General features: G+C 38.9%; 1 protein-coding gene across 5 annotated transcripts in view; it reads left to right on the forward strand.

Annotated features, from left to right (window-relative positions):
* RABGEF1 (RAB guanine nucleotide exchange factor 1) overlaps positions 1-24975 on the forward strand; it is a 70432-nt gene that overhangs the window by 32177 nt on the left and 13280 nt on the right. For 2 of the 5 annotated variants that reach the window (XM_065924768.1, XM_065924771.1), the window contains 3 exons: positions 12445-12630; positions 14679-14845; positions 19923-20092. In XM_065924768.1, the coding sequence (XP_065780840.1) occupies positions 12445-12630; positions 14679-14845; positions 19923-20092 (523 nt within the window). Of the gene's footprint in view, positions 1-12441; positions 12631-14678; positions 14846-19922; positions 20093-24089; positions 24173-24975 lie in introns of those variants that run through there. The other 3 variants (XM_065924769.1, XM_065924770.1, XM_065924772.1) reach the window with 3 other exon arrangements.

Raw genomic sequence — 24975 nt, forward strand, 5'->3', positions numbered from 1 at the left:
GTACTTATCTCATTGATACATGTATGTCTAGCCCAGTGATAGCAACTTGCAAAGGATGAAATGGCTGCAGCAAAGCTAAAACTAAGATATAACTTTGCAAAATCAAAACCCTTTAATCACTGAAGCCACCTTTATATATTGTGGTTTGCTGTTACTTTGTGTTATTGACCAGTTGAGAGATGGCTGTTGCTGTGGAAGAAGGGATAGAGCCTGTTAGAAGTAGACTTGAGCAACCCGGTTATTTTGCGTGTAATTTTGAGTTACTGGCCTCGGGAGTGGCACACTCAGATTGGAGTGAAAATTTCACTTCACTGACGAGGGTGTGACAATACAATAGAAGGTTGTCGCCTGGAATTCATTCCTTAAGAATGCTGCTCTGCTGGCTCTGCTCATTCCAGCAACAGAAACTGTACATTATGCTCCACGGGGTTGATTATTGTTTGAAATTATTTGGTCAAACTAGTGTTTGGATACTTTGTCTTGTTTTATTTAACATTGGAACTCTGCCACTAATTCTCTGTGTGACATTCACATTCATTTTGGAGGCAATGTATTTCATGCTATGAAAGTCAGTGAAACATGTATACAGTCTTTGATTAAACTTATAGTATCTTCATAACATGTAAAGTCAAGGACTAAAAGATGACATAAAAAGAGCACCTGTTAAAAGAGAAAATGAGCAAAGAACAAGAACAGTTTAATTTTTTTTTTTTTTGCAACAGTTTAATTCTTCAGAGAAAGCATGCTAATGACCAATAAGTATAAAGATGGTTAATTTAAGGACATATGTGTTAAAACAAAAAATGCTTCTCCTTTTTTGCCTTTCAGATTGGCAACGATTAAAGATTAATAATGCAGTTTTTATGAGTTTTTGTCAAAGTAGATCATTGTAGGTGGGAATGTAAATAGGTATGACCTTTTTGTAAGACCAGTTTGGGGATATAAATCAAAGTTTACAAGGCATACACCCTTTGACATTCCATGTCTGTTCCTAGGAAGCTATTTCCATTTTGCAAATGGTCTGCTCACATCCTTAGATTTATACATTTTATTAGTATAATTCCTAAGTATGATAAAATACTCTCTCGTCCTCTTTACTTAAAATAGTCTTCCCGGTCTCTTACTTGCCTTTGTATTTTGGTTCTAAGATGGGGCCTTTTAAAAACTAGGTACATGTTTCAGTAGTTATTCAAATCTGTTTCCTTTCTGATTTCTCCTGCAGCTTGTAAGCTTAGATAGCCCTCACATCATTAGAAGTTTCATAAATACTTAATTTTAGTTCTTTCTATTTTTTCACTTGTCTTTAAAGAACTTTTAACGCTCTATGTTACCTGTAGTTAACTTTGGGGGGTAGTTGCTGACCAGTAATTCCAACATTGTTTATTGAACATTCTTCCCTTCTCCTTCCTCTAATTATTATATTAGAAGCACAGAATATATTAAATATTATTATTATGTTATATTATATTATGTTAGCAGTAAATTATTTTATGTATTAGCAATTAATTTGGGGGTCAGCTGTAGTGACTTGATAGTTCTGTTGCTAAGTTCACATATTTTAACTAGTTTGCAGAAAATTAAAGTTCAGTAAGTTAAATGTAATTTAGAATATTTTTTTAAATTCTTGCGTATGTATTATTGCTGATAAAAGGTGGAATTTTTTTTTTGACTGTGTTATTTGTTATGCAGAATCTTAGTTCCCTGGCCAGGATTTGTCGCTCACCCTGGGCAGTGGACAGTGGAAGCGTGGAGTCCTAACTGCTGGACCACCAGGGAAGTCCCCAAATATGGAATAATTTTGTCAAGTTCAAAAGTGTCTTTTGGAATTTTATTGTTATTTATCAAAAACTTAAAAATTTGGAAACATTTGCTCATTTATAGAATATTTAATTTTCTCATACTGTGTCTTGGTATGTCTTGCCAACTACTTAAGCCTTCTTTGTATCTCATTATTTTTATGCAGATGAATAATTATTTTTATTGCATATATATATATATATATATATGTATATTTTTTTTTTTTTTTTTTTCCCTTACCAAGCCGTGCGGCATGCAGGATGTTAGTTCCTCAACCAGGGATTGACTCCCCGCCCCCCTCCGCCATCCCCCACATACACAGTGAAAGTACAGAGTCTGAACCAGGGAAAGTCCCTAATTTTCTTATTAAAATAGTTCCTAGATGTTTTTACATTTTGATACTATTGGAAATGAGATCTCTTTTTGTATTTTCTAATTTATAGTTAGGTTATTATAAGAGTTTCATAGATTTCATGTACACATATGTAGCTTTTTCATATAAATAAAAATTCTTTTATGAAATTTAGTAATTTTAAAATTAACTCCTCAATGTTCATAGTATTTTAATTTCTTCTTTCAGGGCTTCTGGGTATATAGTCACATTTTCTAGACAGTAAGTGCTATGAAGACTGAAACATTATTTTTACTTATATTTGTATCCTAAGTGCCTGCCATGTAGTATAAATCAGTATATAAATACTTGTTGAATAAATAAACGAGGTCATGATGAGTAGAGAAAGCGCTATGAGGACATAGTGACTGTCTGGGAGTAATGTTTTCTTTATTTTCTATGGGTGTATATATCTCAGGTTTTTTAGAGTAACCATCTTTTACTTCTTTAACTAGGAAAAAAAAAAACAAATTTAAGGGAAAAAGTTTAACTTTAAATTCTGTTTCTTACCTGAGGTTCAAGGATAGTTTATTGTTTTAGTAGAGCTGATTGGATGTTTTCTGTAAATCCCAGTTGTATTGCCCAGAGGAATAATCTGTGAGGACCTGACATTGAACCTAAGAAAAGGAAGCAGCCTCTCACAAGAAAGATAGTGGGAAGCTACTCAGATCTAGAGTATTTTTTGGTTTGGTTTTACGAAATGAACCTGGTTTGCATGCAGAGCCTTAAGGAAGAACAGACACAACTCTGTGGACTTTGCACGCCTCTGGCCCTTTTCAGGGTGCAGATTTTCAGGTCCAGATTGAATCCTAACCCTGCGGCAGAACTCACAGCAGTCTCGGCTGTCTCAGCAGTAGAGCTCATTCTTACTCCATCCTCCCTGCTATGAGTAGCCAGTTGAATTACGCGTTTTCTCTGCCCGGGTTGCTCAGTAAAAGTCTCCTTGTTGGTGTGCAGAGCTCGAACCGGAACTGGGTGTGGTCCCGCTGGCCTCCCTCCTGGGTGCAGTATTGATGGTCGCTCACCTCTGGGTTGTGGCCCATCTGGCGAGGGATAGGTCTTTCTGCCCAGGAAAAACAGAATTGCGTCTCAGAATTGATCCCCTGTGTTTCTCCCTAGCTGAAGAGGGTATGGAGTCTCTGTAGCTCTGATGTCTAACTTGGGTATGCTGACCGTACCTTCTTTGCCCACCAGAACAACTTTGTTACTGCTGCATAACCTTGGGATCATGGGATGTGCTTTCTTTTTGGTGTCTCACTTGCTTGCTTTGTTTTTCATACTTAGGAACAGAAGTGATCTGAGTGCTATATGTACAACTGTCTGAAACACATTGGTTCAATCATGTTATTGTTCAGTCGCCCAGTCGTGTCTGACTCTTTGTGACCCCACGGACTGCAGCATGCCAGGCTTCCCTCTTCAGTCATTGGTGTTTTTATTTAATAGATTTTAAGTGGAATTTTTTTTTAAAAAAGATTTTAATTTGAAATTACAGATTAGCAGGAAGTTGCAAAAATTACCTGGAGAGGTCCTGTATTCTTTTCACCTAGTTTGCCCCAATGGTTGTGTCTTACAAGGCTAGCTGTAGTACAGTTGTAGTAAGTTGACATGTTTCAATGTGTATTATAGTTCTGTGCCGTTTTATCACACATATAGATTCCTGTAACCACCACCATAGTCAAGATGCTGAACTATTGCCACTAACAGCTCCCTTATGCTGCCCCTTTGTAACCACATCCTGTATGGGTAGACCCCAGGACTGCTCTCCAGGTCTTGTAATTCACAGAAGGACTTGAAGAACTCCTGTATTGCTGGTTCTTTTATTACAGTGAAAGGATACAGTGAACCAGGATCGATGAAGGAAAACAGTGCAGTGAGCAGAATTTGGAGGATACCAGACATGAACTTCCAAAAGTCATCTCCCAGTGGAGTTGACAGAATGTTTTTAATCCCTCAGCAGCAAACTCTAGCACCAGGTGTGAAATTTTCTGTTGGGGAAGTTTGTTTAAGATTCCAGGGCTTTTATCGGAGGCTGGTCACATAGGCACAGGCGCCTTTATGACTGACCCCCAGAAGGAAAGCAGTATTCACCGTACCTCGCATAGTACAAACCATACAGTGCAGAGTCTGCACAGACTGTTTAGACAGGTTGATACAATGTGGATCAAGACTACAGCATACAGAACACCCTTATCAGTTAGTCTGTAAGGGCATTCTTAAGACCTCAGTTCCCAGGAGCTGGCCAGGAGTCAGCCACACAAGCAGGCCCTTCTGAAAATGAGAACATGCATGATTTGAGCAACTCAGGCCTGCTTGGTTAACTCTTCCTGCATACCTTTCCTTACCCTCCCTTGTTAGAAACAGGATGTGGAGAAATCATTGTGGGTCCAGGGTAGAGGTGAGGCTTGGGTTGGTTGGGGTAGGTACTGCTTTAGAAAGAGTGAAAGCTGAGACCTAACTGATGAGAGGGAAATTACCTTATGAACAGAGTCACAGCTTCTAGGCATTAGAACACACTTGTAAAGGTTCCCAGAAGAGAGAACTTGAAAGGAGTCCTATATTAGCTTTCTGTTGTTGCCATAATGAATTACCACAAACTCAGCAGCTTAAAACAGCACCCAAAGTTCTGTAAGTCAGAACTCCTGGCCAGCTCAGCTGGTGCTCTGTGAAGGCTCTCAAGAGATCAAAGTTAAGATGTCATCTGATCTGGGCTTTTCTCTGGAGGTTGTGGGGAGAATCTGCCTCTAGGCATACTCAAATGTTGGTAGAATTGAGTTCAATAAAGTTTTATGACTGAGTTTGTCATTTCCTTGATGGTTGTCAGCCAGGGGTCATTCTCAGCTTCTAGAAGCCACCCACGTTTCTTACATTTTTCTCTACCTTCAAAGCCAACAAGGGTTCTTTGACTCTCTTTGAATTCTCTGTCCTCCTCTTTTGCTTTATATTTTAAAAACAATTTTCTTGAAATATAGTTCACATACCATAGGATTCACCCATTTAAAGAGCACAATTCAAAAGCAGCCTTGACCACACCAACTTTAGAACATTTTCATCACCTCAGAAAGAAACTCCATGCCCTTTAGCTATCTCCTTATTTCATTCTCTCTCTCCCCCTGAGTTCTAAAGCTACCATTATTCTGCTTTCTCTCTAGACTTCCCTGTTCTGAACATTCATACAAATGGGATCATATGATGTGTTGTCTTTCTATGACTGGCTTCTTTCAGTTAGCAAATGTTTTCACGGTTAGTCCTGTTGTGGCATGTGTCAGTACTTAATTCCTCTTTATGACTGAATAATATTGATACTTCATTGTGTGAATATATTACATTTTGTCGATTTATCATTTGGTGGACATTTGGGTTGTTTTCAACATCATTAGACTATTATGGGAATTGCTGAGACAAACATTCATTTACATGTTTTTATGTGGACATATGTTTTCATTTGTCTTGGGCATATACCTTGGAGTGGAATTGCTCAGTAACTCTAATTAAAATCTTTTGAGAAACTGTCAGATGGTTTCCAAAAGCAGCTGCACCATTTTACATTCCCATCAGCAGTGTATGAATGTTTCAGTTTCTCCACATGTTTGTTAACATTTGTTATTATCTCACTTTTTAATACTAGCCATCTAATTGGTGTGAAGTGGTTTTTCATTTTTCTAATGACTAATGATGTCAGAAGTCATTTAATGTGCTTATTGACCATTGGTATATCTTCCTTGGAGAAGTGTCTTCAGATCTTTTACCCATTTTGATAACTGGAATATTTATCTTTTAAAACATTGAGTTGTAACAGTTCCTTATATATTCTGGATGCATGTTCTTTATCAGATTCATGATTTGCAAATATTTTCTCCCATTCTGTGGGTTGTCTTTTCACTCTCTTGATGGGGTTCTTGGAACCATTTAGTTCTCATGAGGTACAATTTGTCTATCTTTTCTTTTGTTTATGCTTTTGGTGTCCTGTAAGAATCTTTGGCAAATTTAAAATCATAAAATTTTACCTGTCCTTTTTCCCAAGAGTTTTTATAGTTTTAGTTTTTGCATTTAGTTCTTTTTAAAAAATATATTTATTCGTTTATTTCTTTATTTTGGCTGTACTGGCTCTTAATTGTGGCACGTGGGATCTGCAGTCTGTTGCAGCTTGTGGGATCTTTAGTTGCACATGCCAACTCTTATTTGTGGCACACGGGATCTAATTCCCTGGCTGAGGCTTGAACCTGGGCCCCCTGCATTGGGAGCACAGAGTCTCAGGTACTGGACCACCGAGGTAGTCCCTGCATTTAGCTCTTTAATCAATTTTTAATTTCTGTGTATAGGATAAGGCAAAGATGTGACCTCATTCTATATGCGTGGTGTCTCAGCATCATTTGTTGAAGACTCTTCCATTTGATAGTTGTGATCATGGTTTGGTCGGTTTATTTCTGGACTCACAGTTCTATGCCATTGATCCACATGTCTGTCCTTGTGCCAGTTCCATGCTGTTTTGATTGTCATGGATTTGTGGTAAGTTTTTAAATTGGTAACGTACATCCTCCTATATTGTTTTTCATGATTGTTTCGACTCTTCTGGATTCCTCTTCTCTTCTGCGTTTAGGGTTCATGTGCTTATATTAGGTCTGCCTGGAAAATCAGGATAATCTCTATTTTTAAAGGTCAATTGATTAGTAATCTTAATTATCTGGATTTTTTTTTTTTTTTTGGCCACCTGAGGTAGCATAATCACAGGTTCACAACAGAGTGAATGTCACGGGGGCACAGGACCTATGAGGCTTAGATTTGTGAAGAGGTAGAGAATGGTAGGAACAGAAGTTGGATAGAGGGGTAGGATTAGAAGTTTCAGAAATATTAATTTGTCCAAAGTCACATTGCAGAGCTGAGATTTGAGTGCATATTTGACCGATCTCCATGTTCTCATGTATACATCAAGCTGGTCTTCATAGACTCATAGCTATTATTGTTGTTTTCATGTTAACCTGTTGAGCCCTTAGTGTATGTGAAGTAGTCTTCACAGTTACATTTTTTGAGCTTTAGCATAGTACTTGGGCAAGTCTTTGGGTGCAAATAGGCTGTACTGGAGTTGGCAAAAGGAAAAAGCAGTCAGGGATCAAGGGGTGTGTTTCAGAGTCTGAAGGTAGGCAAGCAGGCAGACCTTAGCAAAGGGTTGAAACTGAGAAATGGAAGCCTCTCAGGACCTAAAGAGTATTTTTCTTCTACCACTTTTCTCTGCTTCTTGTTGTATGTTTATTTCAGTCTGCAGACTGATTATCCTGTTACTCAGACTGCTTGTTGGAAGGTGGTCCTGCCTCAACTTCTCCATCATTCAAAAGAACAATCCAGACTCAGTCTCATTTCCAGAACTTCATTTTGGGTCATGTGTCCACCTCTGGTTCAGTCAACTGTGACCCTGAAGTTGGGGGGAGGGGGGCTGCACATATACAATCATGGCAACCTGTAGATTTAGAGATTTACATTTGGGGAAGACTTCCCCAAGGAAAGGGAAGTTGCTGACACATATGTTAGGTAGCCTTCCTAAAATATGTTCATTTTAGTAACACAGCTGTGCTATCGTCTTTGTAGTATAAAAATTTTTAAACTTACTGAATCAATACAAGGAAAAAAGTAGATATTTCTTTTTGCCTACTCCTCTTGGAATTGAAGAAGGACCACAGGCTGATGATGGTGAGTTTAGCTCAGACTCTAAATATAGTTTGGTGGAACTCAGGACATGGTACAAGTTTAGGCTTTTGTGATGTCCCTGCCACTTACTACCTTTTTGGTGGAGCAGACTATAGCTTCGCAGTTTCAGTGTCTTTATCTGTATTATAATAGAAGAAAGTAGATGGTCTTTAAAGTTTCTCAGTTTAACATTCTAGACTCTTGACTAGACTTTGTTAACCTTCTTTCTAGCTCAGCCTCATTTATTAAATGACAAGTATGATAAAATCTAAATCCTGTCTGTCCTTGGTGGTGGTGATGGTTTAGTCGCCAAGTCACGTCTGACTCTTGGGACGCTATGGACTATATAGCCTGCCAGGCTCTGCTGTCCATGGGATTTCCCAGGCAAGAACACTGGAGTGGGTTGCCATTTCCTTCTCCAGGGCGTCTTCCCAACCCAGGGATTTCTGTGGCTCATTGCTTTGGCACATGGCTTCTTTACCACTGAGCTGCCTGGGAAGCCAGGAAAAAAGTATAGATTTATGTAAACACCTCCATAATACATCTCAGTACAGTTCTGTTACCTCTAAAAAAGTTTCTTGTGCTGTTCATTTATAGACTGCCGCCCCAACATCAGTTTCTAACACACTGATTATACAGTACATAAATTTTTAAAACTGGCTTCATTCACTCAGCATAAAGCATTTGGGAATTCATCCCAAGTTGTTCGGTATGGCATCACTTACTTTTTTTTTTCTAAGTAGCATTCCATTGCATGGATGTACCACACAATTTGTTTATTCATTCATCTACTGAAGGATATTTTGTTGTTTCCATTTTTAAAAGGTCATAAATAATGTCACTAGAAACATTGTATAGATTTTTGAGTGAACATCAGTTTTATTTCTCTGGAGGAAGTAACTGGGAACTGGACCGCTGGGTTGTATGGTAAGTGTATCTAACTTTTAATGAAATTACTAAATCGTTTACCATGGTAGATGTACTATTTGCGTCCCACTAGGAGGGTTCTCATGGCACCCCACTCCAGTACTCTTGCCTGGAAAATCCCATGGACAGAGGAGCCTGGTGGGCTGCAGTCCATGGGGTCGCTAAGAGTCGGGCACGACTGGGTGACTTCACTTTCCCTTTTCACTTTCATGCATTGGAGAAGGAAATGGCAACCCACTCCAGTGTTCTTGCCTGGAGAATCCCAGGGACGGGGGAGCCTGGTGGGCTGCCATCCATGGGGTCGCACAGAGTCGGACATGACTGACGTGACTTAGCAGCAGCAGCAGCAGGAGGGTTCTAGTTGCTCTGCATCCTTGCTTCCACTTGGTATTGTTCTTAATTTTAGCCTTTCTAGTAGGTGTGTATCGATGTCTCATGGTGGTTTCAACTTGCACTTCTCTAAGGGATGATGTTGAACTACTTTTCATGTGCTTAGCTGCCACATTGTCAAGGTGATGTGACTGACGTGGTTTGTTACCGTCTGAAATGTAACCAGTTAGCCTGCCAGTTTCATAGATGCTGGCAGAAGTCAGGAGAGTCTGCAATTGGAGACAAAGGACTTCATTATTCACAGGACATCAGTAAAGTAAGCTTCATCTCATGTGGGCTGCCTTTGGTCCCAAGCCCCATGGCGCTGGTGTCACAGCCGAGGAACCTAAGCTTAAGGAACTCAAATTCTTCACAGTGGGCAGCAAACAAAGCCAGCTGACTTTTGACCTGGAGGGTAATTAATATTCTGTCTATTTTACTTGACAGAAAAGTTGTTTTCTGCTCTGAAGGGAGGCAGTGATTGCTTCCTTCTGAGAATGTTAGATATGCAAACCTTCTTGAAGAAACAGTCTTAATTACAAAGGCCCCTTGTACAGAAATGTGAGAAACCATGGAGAATCATCTCCTATGTGTTTATCTTCTTTGGATAAGTCTGTTCACGTCTTTTGCCCATTAAAAAAAAAATCAGATGGTTTTTCTTTCTATTGAGTTTTGAGAATTATACATATCCTGGGTGCAAGTCCTTTGTCAGATATGTGATTTGCCAGTATTTTCTCCCAGTCTGTAGTTTGTATTTTCATTTTTCTCGCAGTGTCATTTGCAGAGCGAAAGTTTTTCGTTTTGCTGACAAGTTCAGGCTGCTGGTTCCAACCCTACTTCTATAAGCTGTGGTTCCCGTGTCAGTTCATTTTTCAGAGGCTTCACAGTGCTATTTCAACCTGTTTCCTGGTGCGTGCCAGTCTGAAACCTGTGCAGTGGCCTCTGTTAGTGTGAGTTTTAGTTTTTGGTCCTGAAGAGCATCAGACCTATGCATGCATGCATGGGCTAGGGTGTTCACAGCTTGCTTTCTTGGATTCTCCTCAGTGATTCCTCCTGTCTTTTTTAGGTTCCCTCGGGGCTTATCTTCTCTTCGGGGTGGAAAGCTGTGGAGGTAGTTACCCTGCTCTGTCTTGTACCCCCATCGCTGTCTGGGAGACTCGAGCGAGGGGAAAATGGGTAGTTCCCCTTACTCAGAGGGTAGCTCCTGCAGTCTCTCATTCCAGTCGCTTCTGTGGACATCGTGTGATTGCCAGTGGCTCAAGAGAAGGGGGGAAAAGACAAGAAAATGGAGGGATTTTCATATTTCCTCTCAGTGTTAGGAGTTTCTATTCTCATTCTTTGAGCCAGAACTAAAGGAGCGCTCTCTGTGCCCTGGCATTCATTTCTGGGTTGACTCGGTGATACTGGAGGGGAGAAAGGGTAACCTGAATGGGGGTTCGGTGATACAGTGAGTTCTGGTCTTCTTCCTTAATTTTCCTCCTCCCTTTTGCCTTTGAGAATCCTCAGAAGTAATGCTTGGTGCATGCCTCTTTAGTTGTGGTGCACAGGCTTCTCACTGCAGTGGTTTCTCTTGTTGCAAAGCTTGGGCTGTAGGTACTTGGGCTTCAGAAGTTGTAGTAGTTGGGCTTAGCTGTCCCACCACATGCGGGATCTTCTTGGACCAGGGATCAGACCTGTGTCCCCTGCATTGGCAGGCAGATTCTTTATCACTGTGCTCCCAGGGAAGCCCCATCTTAACCATTTTCAAAGTGTGTAATATAGAAGTGTTAACTATGTCTACCTTGTGTAACAGATCTCTAGAACCTTTTTGTCTGGCAAAACTGAAAGTCTCTCCCATTGAACAGCAACTCCTCTTTGCCTCCCTCCCCCTAGCCCCTGGCAACCATCATTCTACTTTCTGGTTTGAAGAGTTTGACTTACTTAGATACCTCATGTAGGTGGAATCATGTCTTTGATTTGTCTTTTTGTGATTGACTTATTCTACTTGACATAATGTCCTCAAACTTCATCCATGTTGTAGCATATGATAGAATTTCCTTCCTTTTGGAGGCTGAATAATATTCCATCATGTATACCACATTTTCTTCATCCATTCATCCTTGGATGGATATTTAGATTACTTCTAGCTCTTGGCTATTGTGAATAATGCTCCGTGAGCATGAGCGTGCAGATATCTCTTCAAGATCCTGTTTTCAGTTCTTTGGGGAATATACCCAGTGAGCTTGCTGGATAATTTTGTTTCTGATTTTTTGAGGCTCCTCCATAGTGTCTTCCACAGTGACTGTGTCATTTTACCTTCCCACCAGCTGTACACAAGGGTTCCGATTTCTATACATCCTTGTCAACACTTGTTGTTTGTGTTCTTTTTGATGATAACCATTCTGACAGGCGTGTGGTGATATGTCATTGTGGTTTGGGTTTGCATTTACCTAATAATTAGTGATGTTAAACATCTTTTCACATGTTAGTTGGCTGTTTGTATTCTTCATGACTCAGATGGCCAAGAATCTGCCTATGATGCAGGAAACCCGGGTTCAATCCTTGGGTCAGGAAGATCCCCAGAGAAGGAAATGGCTACCCACTCCAGTATTCTTGCCTGGAGGATTCTATGAACAGAGAATCCTAGTTGGCTACAGTCCACAGGGCCGCAAAGAGTTGGACACAACTGAGCAACTAACATTAACACACACATCTTCTTTGGAGAATTGTCTGTTCACGGCCTTTGCTGATTTTTAATTGGATTTTTATTGTTGTTGTTGAGTTTTAGTTCTTTACATATCCTGAATATTAAGCTCTTATCAGATAAATGGTTTGCAAATATTTTATCCCATTCCATAGGTTGCCTTTTCCCTCTGTTGATTCCTTTTCTGTGCAGAAGTTTTTAAGTTTGATGTAGTCCCATTTGTCTGTTTTTGCTCTTGTTTCTTATGCTTTTGGTGTCATATCCAAGAAATTGTCACTAAATCTAATGTTGTGAAGTTTTCCCCCTCTATTTTGTTCTAGGAGTCTTATAGTTTCATGTCTTACGTTTAGGTATTTAATCCAATCGGTCCTTTCTTAAAGTATGCTTTATCATTGGGCAGGAGTAAGAAGTTTGTTCTTTAGTATGACAGGAATTTGCCATATTGAAACCTTCTTTTCCCCTCTTTCTCCCTTTCCTTCTCTTACAGCCTTAAGTTGATAAACTCATTCATTTTTTTTTTCTTAATTGCTTTGCTGTGAGCAGAATGATAGTGAATTCATTTTCAACAACACTTTCTTGTTTGCTCTTTGATTAGCAGGAGGAAGATGAGCCTTAAGTCTGAACGTCGAGGAATTCATGTGGATCAATCAGAACTCCTATGCAAGAAAGGATGTGGTTACTACGGCAACCCTGCTTGGCAGGGTTTCTGCTCCAAGTGCTGGAGGGAGGAGTACCACAAAGCCAGGCAGAAGCAGATTCAGGAGGATTGGGAACTGGCAGAGCGGTAAAAGGACTTAACTTGGGGTTTTAGACAATGATGTAACTGGATACCCAGCGTGGCGGGATACATTTTTCACTTCTCTTTTGAGCTGTCAGCAAGTCAGCTTAAATATAAGAGAAATGGATATTTTCTTTCGTTCACCACTTAGCAAATAGCTTTCAGTGATTTCTTCACTTTGTCTTAACTTTTAATTGTTTTGTGTTTGGGATGAGTTAAGTCTTAGTTCTCTAATGTAGACAATAAGTTCCTTTGAATGAAAATAAGCATACTTTATGGTGAAGATTAAATGAGGTTACAGATGTGAGTGCTCAGGACTTGGCTTATGACTTTCATCAAGCATTATTTTCCTCATTCTTTCAATATACACAGCATGACATCTGGCACAGTGATAAGTACACAATAGTAGAAACCTGTTGATTTGTATCCATGGTCCTGAAAGTACAGAAATTTAACTTTTCCTTAAAAAGTGGCATTTGTTAGTATTATCCAGGAATATGACTATGATAAAAATTAAAACATAGAATGTCTAGTGAGCATAGGAGCTAATAAAATGCCATGAATAATACCACTGGACCACCAGGGAAGTCCCCAGGTTTTGTAGTTTTAGGTTGTTCCCAGGTGATGCTGATGCTGCTATCTGGGGAATCACACTTTGAGAATCATAGTTCTATGGATAACTTTTGAGATTTATTATAAATATCTCAAATTCAGCTGGTCCAAGGCCAAATTCCTTGCTTTTATTTACTTTAATCCCCACTCCCAGCAGTTCCTCCTATCCCTCCTCTTGTATCAGTTAATGACATCACTCTTTATTCAGTTGACTAAAAGACATCAATCACTCTTAATTTCTCCTTCACCTCCCACACACTGGTTACAACTAATTGAGCATGTTCTGCTTATTTCAGTTCAGAGAGGTGTTTTGAATTCCATCCTCTCCTATTTCCAGGTTCTTATTTCTCTCCCTTAAATCTGTGTTCTCTGCTCTTAATTACTGTCTCTGTCCCTAGTCTGTCTGCCCCTCCAGGTGTCACACAGCTACCTGCGTTATGTTTAAAGCACAGATCAGATAATGGTATTGGATTATAGTCTTTCTTGATTTCCCCACCACATGATGAAGTCCAGGACTATAGCAGGCTTGGCAGTCAGGGTTTCTTACCACCTGGCGCCTACCTGTACATCCAACATCAGGGTCCATCACATCGTCAGTGATCTGACTACATTGAATGAACTTGGTCCTCGACACAAGTCACATCCTTCCCATTTGTAGTAGTACCTTATTTCTGGAATGCCCTTTCACTTGCCGGAATCCTCTTGATCCTTCTAAGACTGGCCTGAATATCACCATTATAAAAACTTTCTTGGGACTTCCCTGGTGGTCCAGTGGTTAAGAATCCGTCTGCCAATGCAGGGGACACAGGTTCAATCCCTCATCCGGGAAGATTCCACATGCAGTGGGACATCTAACCCTGTGTACCCCAGCTGTTGAAGCCTATGCCCTGGAGCACACGCTCTCCAAAAAGAGAAACCACTGCAGTGAAAAGCCGGTGTACCACAGCTAGAGAGTAGCCCCTGCTTGCTGCAACTAAAGAAAGCCTGCTCATAGTAACAAAGACCAGGCACAGCCAAAAATAATAAAGTAAATTTAAAACAAAAAACCTTCTTGGACTCTTTCAGCAGATTTAGGTTTTTTCCCCCTGTATTCTCATAGCACTAGGGTTTTGCTGTCTACTATAGACACTGTCACATTATGTGGTAGTTACTGACTTAGCTGTTTCTCTCTTCCACCTTTGAGGTTGTCAGGGAAGAGGACTAGACTTTCTTTTGTGTAGTCCTCGTACAACTGCTGAATGAACTTGATCCACGGAGAAGGTCCCTTTTGAAGTTTGTAGTGTCACATAGGATAGTTTGCTATCAGAGACCTCAGACCTCTTTGGTATTTAACCTCTAATTCTGAACGTTTTAGCTCCCCAGTTCATCGAGTTATTACCTGTAGATGCAAGGAAAACTTGGAGAATTATCAGGGTTACTCTTGATCTCTTCTTGAATTGCAGTCTGCAGCGGGAGGAAGAAGAGGCCTTTGCCAGCAGTCAGAGCAGCCAAGGGGCCCAATCCCTCACATTTTCCAAGTTTGAAGAGAAGAAAACCAATGAGAAGACCCGCAAGGTTACCACAGTGAAGAAATTCTTCAGTGCTTCATCCAGGGTTGGAGCAAAGAAGGGTAATTTTTCTGATTCTCTTTTTTCCTTTTGTGCCCAATGAGACACAGAATGTGTGTGGGTTCAGCTTTTTCTGTAAGCATTCAGAGATATCAACACAGACTTGAGATGTTGGGTTGGAGGTGCAGATGACAAATAAAATCTCATTGGTTGGAGGACATTGTGTTTAAGAAAACTTATTTTTACTTTATCAGAGGAATAAAGATAGTTGAAACATATAGTTTTGTTTATAAAATTTATACCCATCGTATCTACTTGGATGTTTTATTTTTTGTGCCTTCAGTTTTTGAATATTGGTTTACTCTCCTTTGTTTAATATCCTCACTATCCATACCTTATCAGAAATGACTGCTTCAAGTTATCTTAAAGTTATCTAAAAGAGAAGTTTTCTGAAAGCTTGAGAGGCAGCTTGTGTCTAGATAGGAATTACTATTTAGAGAACATATAGGAAAGGCTCATTTTTGTATGTACTTGACCTTTTTCATCCTACTGCATAAAATTCCACATTATAACCAGCAGGAAAATTCTCGCTAAAGTCACACTTGTTCTACCAGTGAGCTGATAAGCTAGTTGAAATGACCTAGCAGGAAGCAAGAAAGAATGTCTCTGTTAGACCTTAGCCTCTCTACCTCTGTGTTGGTAACCAACACAGATGCTGTTAGAGAGCTGTTCTCCTGGACACTCCTCCACTCCCTCCACCCCAACCTGGGATGATTGTCCTTAGGTTTTTGGTCTGCCCGCAGAAAGGGAACTAATAGTATCACACCTAAAGATCTTTGCTGATCTTTTGGATTTAATGAGTATTGTTTTTTGTTTATTAGAAGGAACGATTGTTTATCCAAAAATACAGCACTTCTCTTTAGTAAAGGCAAACCTTTAAGCCCTCTTTTTCATTCACATGATCCATTTGGAGTTGTTCTTGCTTGGCTCTCTGTCAGCAGTTTTCTGTACAGCAGTAAGAAGGGGAATAATCAATACCTGTTACAGATTAAATGTGTTTGATAAGAATGTATTTGGCTCATGATTTATTTATGAGGAGGTAGTGTAGTAGGGTGATTAAAAGTGTATACTTTAGAGTCACCCTGGTTTGAGTCTCAGCTTTGCAGTTTGCTAGCTATGTGACCTTAAGCAGGCTAATCTCTTTAAGCCCTGTCTATTCTGAGGGTAGTAATACCTATCATTGGCATGTCTTGAGGAGTAAATGAGCTGATGTGTGTACAGCGTTTTAGCCCAGTACCTGACACACATACTAAGTCTCCAATAAGTGTTAGCTATTTTAAGATGCATGTTGTTTTTTTGATAGAATAATCTCTGCTGGTAAGGAGCTCAGAGGTATTGATCAAAGCCATTCATTCCTGTTTAGTTTGCATTCTGTTTCCTGCTTTGGGGAAGTCTGATTAACCTTGTACATTTATAGATGTCTGGTGAAACAATATATGACAACAGGTGAAATAGTAAAGAATTATAAAGCCATCAGCTCTAACTGTCACATTTTACAGATGACAGTGTGAAAGCCCATAAGGCGAATTTATTTACCCAAGGTCATATAATGAGTTGCTGTGTTAGAACTCAGGTCTCCTAAGTCCTGGTTAAGCTTTTTCCCCTTATGTCCCTTGACCTGAAATATGTATGTGTTCACCTATAACTATGTCTGTGTCTGTATCTATGTAGATAGATAAGCGCATAATAGTCACACACATTCATGACTATACTTGGCACTTTTAAAAATCATGTCCTGGGTGCTCCTGTACAGTGTACACTGTATTATGGAAAGAAGATTTTTACTTTAAAAGAAAAATTTTAAGTGATTTTTAATCTTAAAACCTTTCATGGGGAATAGTTCTTAACTTTTTAAATTTCTTTAGAATGATAGATTTTTTAATTTAATTTTATTTTTTTTTATCTTTAGCTGTTTTATGTCTGTAGAAAGCATGTGGTGAGAAAGACCTCAGAATGTTGGGAAAAAAATTGATGTGTGTGTATTAGAAAAGAGGCTGCTATTGGATCTTTGTTTTGCAGATTGTTTATGAAACTCTGCCAGATGAACTCCGCATTTCAGGGTGATTATTTTTTTGGCCTTTGCATATGGATGAAGTTAGCCTATACTAAATGCAGTTTTCGTTTATTGAATCTAGACTACAATAGGCCTTTTATGTTCTGTGTTCTTTATTTTACTTTGTTAATACAAGATGTCCTTGCTCTTGATATTTTACTTGCTTCTATTGATGGTGTGAATGAAAGCTCTTAAGCCAGGGCAGGTTGGTGGTACATAGAACACAAATAACCTTCTAAGGGATTTGAAAAATATTTTAACTTCCTGTTAGAATTGGCTGTGTCTTCAGAGAAGATTAATGGGACAGCTTGATTGTAAAGACTCAGAGAATTTACTTTCAGTTTTTTAATCTCCAAAGCAGGGTTGAGTGAGCTGTAGTTTAGAGTAAATCGCAGTGAGTCAGCCAAGTTGAAATACTTGCTCATACATTCTAAAATGCCCTTTTTCTTTAGAGCTCAAATAGATGTCACCCTGAGTAGAATCTTGTGTTCATCTTTTACAAATAATCTAAAAGTAATGCTCTAAGGAGGGATTAAGGAAGGCTGTCTTTAAAGAAAAAAAAAAAGGAAGGCTGTCTTTTTTTTTTTTCCTTAAGAATTAAGATGCCAATCTTTCCACTCAGACCTTAGATTCTAAATACTGTCCTACACTGAAGTGAATTTGGGTTCCTTGGAGAAATGACTGATTCTGGAACTGGGAAAGGAGGGCCCCTCAGAAATGTTGGGGACGTGTCAAACACCCAGAGGTCAGCTTGAATGGGTTCCCACTGACCAAATTTGGGTATCAAAACAAATAAAGACAATAGATGGACTGCAGATGAATAAAACAATAATCCATTAGTCCATCCAACTAATAAAATAGATAAATAAAGAAGGGAAGAAAACTCTTGCTTACCATAGAGTGTTGATTAACAAATATAGGAGTGATGGAGATAGAAAATCACCATTTTATAGTCATCCTGGTAGGAACTGGTTCAGACAGGTTTCACCAGTGGATGCTGCATCTGGGGTGAGAGGAGGGAGTTTCCTGAGGAACAAGTTGTGAACCTTGATTCAGGTTAACTCCCACAACTTATTTACTGATTACAAATAGAGAAATGATAGCTATATTACAATGTGGGAAATGGACACACTGTGCCTCTAGATATGATAATTTGAGAAGAACACAACATCAATTGTGTAATATTTAAGCTGAAAATTTATAACCTGACATCTAGTCATGAGGAAACAGTAGAGAAACCCAAATTGAGGCACATTCAGTAAAAATAACTGGCTTGTATTCTTCAAAATTGTCAGTGTCATGAAAAACAAAGACACATTTCCAGGTTAGAGGAGACTGTATGACCACTAAATAAATGTGTGACCCTCAGTTTGATCTAGTGTTTTAAAAAAAAAAAAAAGCTTGTTTTTCAGTAACTATAGTTAGCAACAGAATATCGTTGTTGCTAAGAAATACTCAAACTAAGGGATAAAGAGCATGATACATAGCATCTACTCTGAAAAAATTTAGAAAAAAATGCACATAGACATGGAGCAAAATGTTAAAATTTTGTGAATCTAGATAATGGGTAGAAAGGGATTCTTTGGGAGAATTCCATGGACAGAGGAGTCTGGTGAACTATGAGCCATAGGGTCACAGAGAGTCGGACACAACTGAAGTGACTTAGCATGCGTGCACATGCTAATTCATAGCTATTGAATGCAGTTCATCTTTTATCTTTTAAGTTTTTTTAAAGTTGTTTTAGGGTTCACATAAAATTGAAAGGATGATACAGAGATTTCCCATAGGTGCTGTGCCTCCACACATGCACAGTCTCCTCCAATATCAACGTCCCCCACCAGGGTGGTTCATTTGTATTACAATTGCTGAACCTACATTGACACATGATTTTCATAAGTATGAAGTCTACATAAGGATTCATTCTTGGCATTGTACATTCGGTTGATTTGGACAAATGTATAATGATATGTATTTACCATTATAGTATCATACAGAGTATCTTTACTTTGATTAGCATTTTGAAAGAGTATTTTTTAAAAATCAAAATCATCTGTTTTTGGAGAATAGTATTTGTTGAGGGGAGAGAGTGTGCCCAAGTAAGGCAATAAAAGAGATGGTTAGAGTTCTCCTGCCCTTGCCTGGCTTACAGATCCAAAGTCTCAGGGCATGGTGTTCCCTGGAAAGAGTCCTCGGTCCACTCTGACATGCTGAGGCAGATACTGCATAGTAAAGAGCTCAGGCTGCAGAGTTAAGGCACAGAGTCCTGGGTTCAGATTCCAGCTTGTACCACTTAAATAGCTACAGCATCATCCAAGTTAATTAATGTTCTCAAGCCTTAGCTTATAGAGTTGTGAGGATTATGCAACAAAGCATCAGAAAAGTACTTAGCCCATAATAAACATTTGCTGTATGTAAACTATTACCACTGTTAGTTTGTCAGATTGCATGTGTATTCTGTTTTTGTTGGGTGGAGTGTTCTATAATATCAGTTACTTCAAGTTGTTTGATAACATTGTTCAGGTATTCTGTCCTTACTGACTGTTTTGTGTTACCTATAATATTGATTACCAAGAGAGGAGCATTGAACTCTCCTATTAAAATTATGAAATTTTAAATTTCTTCTCTTTATGTTTCATGTGTTTTAAAGCTGTGTTACTAGGTGCATGGGCTTCCCTGGTGGCTCAGGGGTAAAGAATCTGCCTGCAGTGCAGAGACAGGGGTTCGATTCCTGGGTTGGGAAGATCCCCTGGAGAAGGAAATGGCAACCCACTCCAGTATACTTCCCTGGGAAATCCCAGGGACAGAGGAGCCTGGTGGGCTACAGTTCATGGGGTTGCAAAAGAGTCAGACACGATTTAGCATTAAACAAACAAACAAGGAAAATGCAAATATTTAAACATAAAATAACTTAAATTCAAGTTTAACTTTGATTTAGCATAATTTAAATAATCTTAAATTAGATACTTAAAGTAATTCCATGCATGGATCTTCTGTGTAATGAAACTTACTATGTTTAATTTTCCCAGCAGAAATTCAGGAAGCAAAAGCTCCCAGTCCTTCCATAAACCGGCAAACCAGCATTGAAACGGATAGAGTGTCTAAAGAGTTCATAGAATTTCTCAAGACCTTCCACAAGACAGGCCAAGAAATCTATAAGCAGACCAAGCTGTTTTTGGAAGCAATGCATTACAAAAGGGTAGGTTGAGAACCACCTAGAAATGTATAGTTTTGGTTTTAGGAAAGGTCTTAGTGATAATCTAGTGAAACTGTCATTTTCCAACTGAGAAAATAAAGACCCAGAAATGTTGTCACTTACCTGAGAAATGTCGCTGAACCAAGTTAAACATGACTCTGAGGCTAATACTTTTCCACTGCAACTCAATGGAATTTGCATCATCTTCATGTGAAAAGTTTGGCATCAAAGCCAATTGTACTGTGTCCTTTATAAGTCTGTGTCCTTTTAATAAGCCTTCCTAACTTGTCACCTTGTAAATAATAAGCTGCCAAGAGGGCCATAGTAGACCTTCAACTCTTAAGTAATAATCATTAGACTGAAAATAATCATTTAGGATTTTTTTTTTTGGTTTGGTTTTGTATTTTGATTTTTAATTTTCCTGTCCTTGCTCAGGTAGAGAAGTGAAAGCTAAAATTTAGACAATGAAAAGGACCTTAGCAACTTCTGTCCATTTATTGTACAGGTAGGGAAGTTGAGAGCCAGAGAGGATGAGTGACTTATCCAGGGTCACTTGGACAACAGCTTGTGTCCTCTCCATGTGTGTCTTTAACCTGTAATTTCTAACCCATGGTTTCAACAGTGAACCACTCTTGACCAAGTGGTTTTCCTCTTCATTCCTATTTTCTCCAATCTTAGAGTATATCAGTGATGAGCAGCCTTTTTTCCACATACATGTCAAGTCTAGAAAAATCAAGTATTTTCAGAATTGCGTTAAAATTTTTTTCAGTCATTTTATCTTTATCAGGAAATACTTTATATATGCACTGAGAGTTTTTAAAAATACTTCCTCATCCCCAAAATGTACCTCTTTAGGCTAAAATTTCATTCAACACCTGTATAATTCCCACACACTGAAGTATTTCAAAGCAATGCTTAAAGAGATTTTTTAAAAAACTAGCTGCTATACTGTTTGAAAAGCCTGGTTCACTTGACTCATCTGTGAGTACTTTTGATCTTTTCCTAAACCTTGTTGGAAAACTCAGGTAACCAATGGCTAAATGTACAGTTGCATTAATGAACTCAAGAGTCTGTTCATTGATTTTTAAGACTAATGTTAGATACTTGCAGAAGCCACTGACAGGACACTACTGGACCTCTGGAGTATCATGAATAACATTGTATTTGCTCAGACTCTGGTGCCCTCAGAGTGTTTTAAATGAATGTAACATCTTTGGGAATTCTGCAGAATTTGCCCACCTGGCTGCACCAACTGTGCTGTCCTTTCGGAGTCTCAGAATGTGAGTTACTGGAACACTTAACCCTTACACATTTCATTCACTGAAGCAAAGGCAAAAGTTTAAACATTTCTCGTGCTGAAAAATTACATGGTAATGTTTGTGAAAAGCACATTTGAGTAGTTTGTCATTAGTGACTGTCTAGCTCCTAAAAGTGACTGACTACTACTGGCTTTTCCTTAGAGCGATAAAGTGAACTCACCTACCTTGATTGTTCTTACCACCTTCATTTTGCCAGTTACTGAGTTTGACAAAAACCAGGTACTTTTGCTCTGTTTTGTTCATCTAAATGAACAAGTGTTTCAACCTATATTCAACTAGCTTCACGACCACAGGGTATATTCCCTTGTAAAGTGGACTGTCTTAAAAATCTGAGGACTACATGCTTGGCGACATACTTTAAAACTTAAAATTAAACATGTATTTAGAAGGCGTAAAGCCCTAATATGTTTAGTTTCCTGGGGAAAAAAATTATTGAAGGCAGCAGAGACTAGCAATACAAAAAATATGAACATTAAAAGTTAAAACCTAAATAGATCTGTAGTACAAAAGAAACTTAATCTAGAAAATAGGTCATGGAGATCTAGTTTCTAAAGATAAAATACATAGAAAACATAATTAAGGAAATAATCAAAGATTTTGAAAGCTAGGGGTGGAAAAAAGACCTCAGCCAGACAATTTTCTTTTCTTTCTTTTTTTTTGAAAAAAAAAAAAAATAATAAAATGACTTTACACAGACATTATAGAGAAGACTATCCCACGGATTAGTAAAGAATGCTTAAAGAAAAGAAGTAATTTACACTGCTAGACTGTGTTTTTTCTTAGAAAATTTTGAATAACCTTTTAGAATTTCATAAAACCTAAAAGAATTTACCAGCACAAATGTGCTATTGTATCACTTGGCTCCTTTGGGAAGAACTTTGAAGGATCTGAGATGTACTCTACTTGCAAGTTGAAGGTTAGCTTGCCATCGTTTCATGGGTTTCCCTGGTGTCTCACTTGGTAAAGAATCCACCTGTAACGCAGGAGACTCAGGTTTGCTCCCCGGGTCGGGAAGATCCCCTGGAGAAGGGAGTGGCAACCCACTCCAGTATTCTTGCTTGCAGAATTCCATGAACAGAAGAGCCTGAAGGGCTGCAGTCAATGGGGTCGCAAAGAGTTGAACACAACTGAGCAACTATGCTTTCACTTTCATGATTCCATGAATACTGGCAGAAGACACAAGCTTCCTGGGTCAGGAAAACAAAAAAAAGCCAGTTAATGACGGCAGAGTGGCCCGAGTGGATCAGTACATGTAAATGTACAAACCAGTGCATTTGTACTGGGTCCCTACTTACCAGTGCCCACAAGGCATGCAGAGAGGACCAGGTAATCCCTGTATAGGCAGTGAGTTATGCTAAGGAAGAGTATCTTTTATAGGGCTAAGAGCCTGCCTAACTTTTGCTCCAGAGAGAAACCTTTTTATATTAGACAGTGACAGCCTACCCTTTGCACTTGAGTGCGGCCCCAACCCTGTTTTCACGGCCTGTCCGCTATACAGCTATCCTGGAAAAGGGTGCAGAAGAGAGGCCGCCAGTGTCTCCTCACAAGATGTGCAGAAATAGGAGAGATCAACATAGAACTGTCTCCCCGCGTCTTTACAATAGTATAAAGGGAGTAATAAATGGCCACTTGAGTTCTTTTTTAAAAAATTTATTTATTTTTAATTGGAGGATAATTGCTCTACAATATTGTGTTGGTTTCTGCCTTATATCAGCATGAATCAGCCATAGGCATGTCCCCTTGAATTCTTTCTTTCTACGCCTGGGTCTGTAGTAGCCTCCAGGGATGTGACAGTAAACAGTACCCTCAGGGAACTGACTTTTTAGTGGAGGAGATAGGCAATAAGCTAATTTATAATATACAACTGTGGTTAGTCCTCTGAAGAATCTAAAGCAGGCTAAGAAAACAGAGTGGCAGGAGAGTTAGCTCACATTGCAAAATAAATGTTGTGCTAATGTGTAAATCTGTGCAATAGAAATAGAAAATGGAGTTTTCTGAACTGTAACAAAATTACAGTGATTGTGTGGAACTGGGGGAGGAATTAGGTGATCCATTGCCACCTATAAAACAGGCCATTTAGGCCTTTAAAAGGAGGCCATAGTTTCTAGCTAGGAGTGAGTACTGGTAATAGTCTTAAGAAAGAAATGTGTTCTTACTGTTAAGATTTGATGTGAGTGAAAGTTAGCCATGTTATATATTATAAATCAGTTCATTGTCTGTCTCTTCCTCTAAGCTACCTAAGAAGATAATCCATTGCAGAAAGTATTGAATTATTTGCATTCAGTTTTCCTGTTCAATCTGAATGCCCTCTGAGAATTATTATTTTTTATGTTATTGCCTGGTATAGTGGCTGGAATTCTATTAGCCATGTAATAAATGTTTTCAGAATGAATAGAAATATAATTTTCTGGAAATTGGGGGGAAACAATCTTACCGGAAAATCTGAGAGAAAACAGAATACCAATAGAGATAAATTTAGCAGCATGGTAAGATAAACCCACAAAATTCAGTTACAGTACAAGATGCCAGAGATGAAAAGCTAGAGAGCCTAGCAGACTTTTTAAAAAGGGCAATTTTTAAAGATAATAGCAATAAAGAGATTAAATATTAAATGATAACTTAATCTAATACAGAAAGAGGTTTATTCAAAGAATTAAAAGACTGTTTCTGGATTTTATCTTGGATTTAGCTGAGGAAGTACAGATATCTTGGATCTAGCTGAGGAAAACAAAAAGATAAATTTACAGATAAAGATACCTTTCAGGTCAGTATGAACACTTAAAATATTAAATTACAATGTTACATTGTTTATTCTAGTAAAAGAAGGTAGCAGGAGTTTGGGAGGGGAAGTTTCTAAATGTAGCAGACACTTCAGAATTTACTAAAATGAAAGTTACCACAATTAGATATGATTTTCATATATAGAAAAAAAGAGAGAGAGAATGGTAAAATAAACCAGGGATTCCAGAAATAAATTCAGTTTCTCAGGAGCAAATTACATGAGAATTAGAAAAACAAGGGGGAACAGGATTGCTTTTTACTAATTGCTGCTGAAGAAGACAGGGAAGCTTATGTGCAGACTGTTTAAGGTCTGCGTTTGCTGTGAGCCTTACATGCCCACCAAGCAAAAGAGCTGAGAATGGGAAACCTTGGAAGAAAGCAAAGTAAGATGCTTATTTCATCTACAGAGAGGAGCTACAATTGGAACTGTTGAAAATTTTTCTTAATAATCAGGAAAAAGGTTTAATGGTATTAAACATTCTGGCAGTTAAGGAGTGCAACAGTTAAGGTATGACAGGGCACTGTTGAGTGCTGTGAGGCCTGCAAGGTTATTTTGACCAAGGGAATGGAGGGGACATCTTCTCAGAGGAGGCGAGATGGGGACTGAGCCTTGAATGAGACCCTGTGGGACTTCCTCGGGCAGCTTCTGGAGGATTGGAGAGGAGCAGAAGTAATCTGGACAGAGAATAATTTTACATTGTTAGAGAGGCGGGAAAGCTAAGTGCAGATTCTCAACAATAGGAAACCTAGCAGGGTACGTGAGGGCCAGATCGTGACCTAAGGTGT

Source organism: Muntiacus reevesi, chromosome 2 (genome assembly GCF_963930625.1).
Source record: "Muntiacus reevesi chromosome 2, mMunRee1.1, whole genome shotgun sequence".
Classification (NCBI taxonomy): Eukaryota; Metazoa; Chordata; class Mammalia; order Artiodactyla; family Cervidae; genus Muntiacus; species Muntiacus reevesi.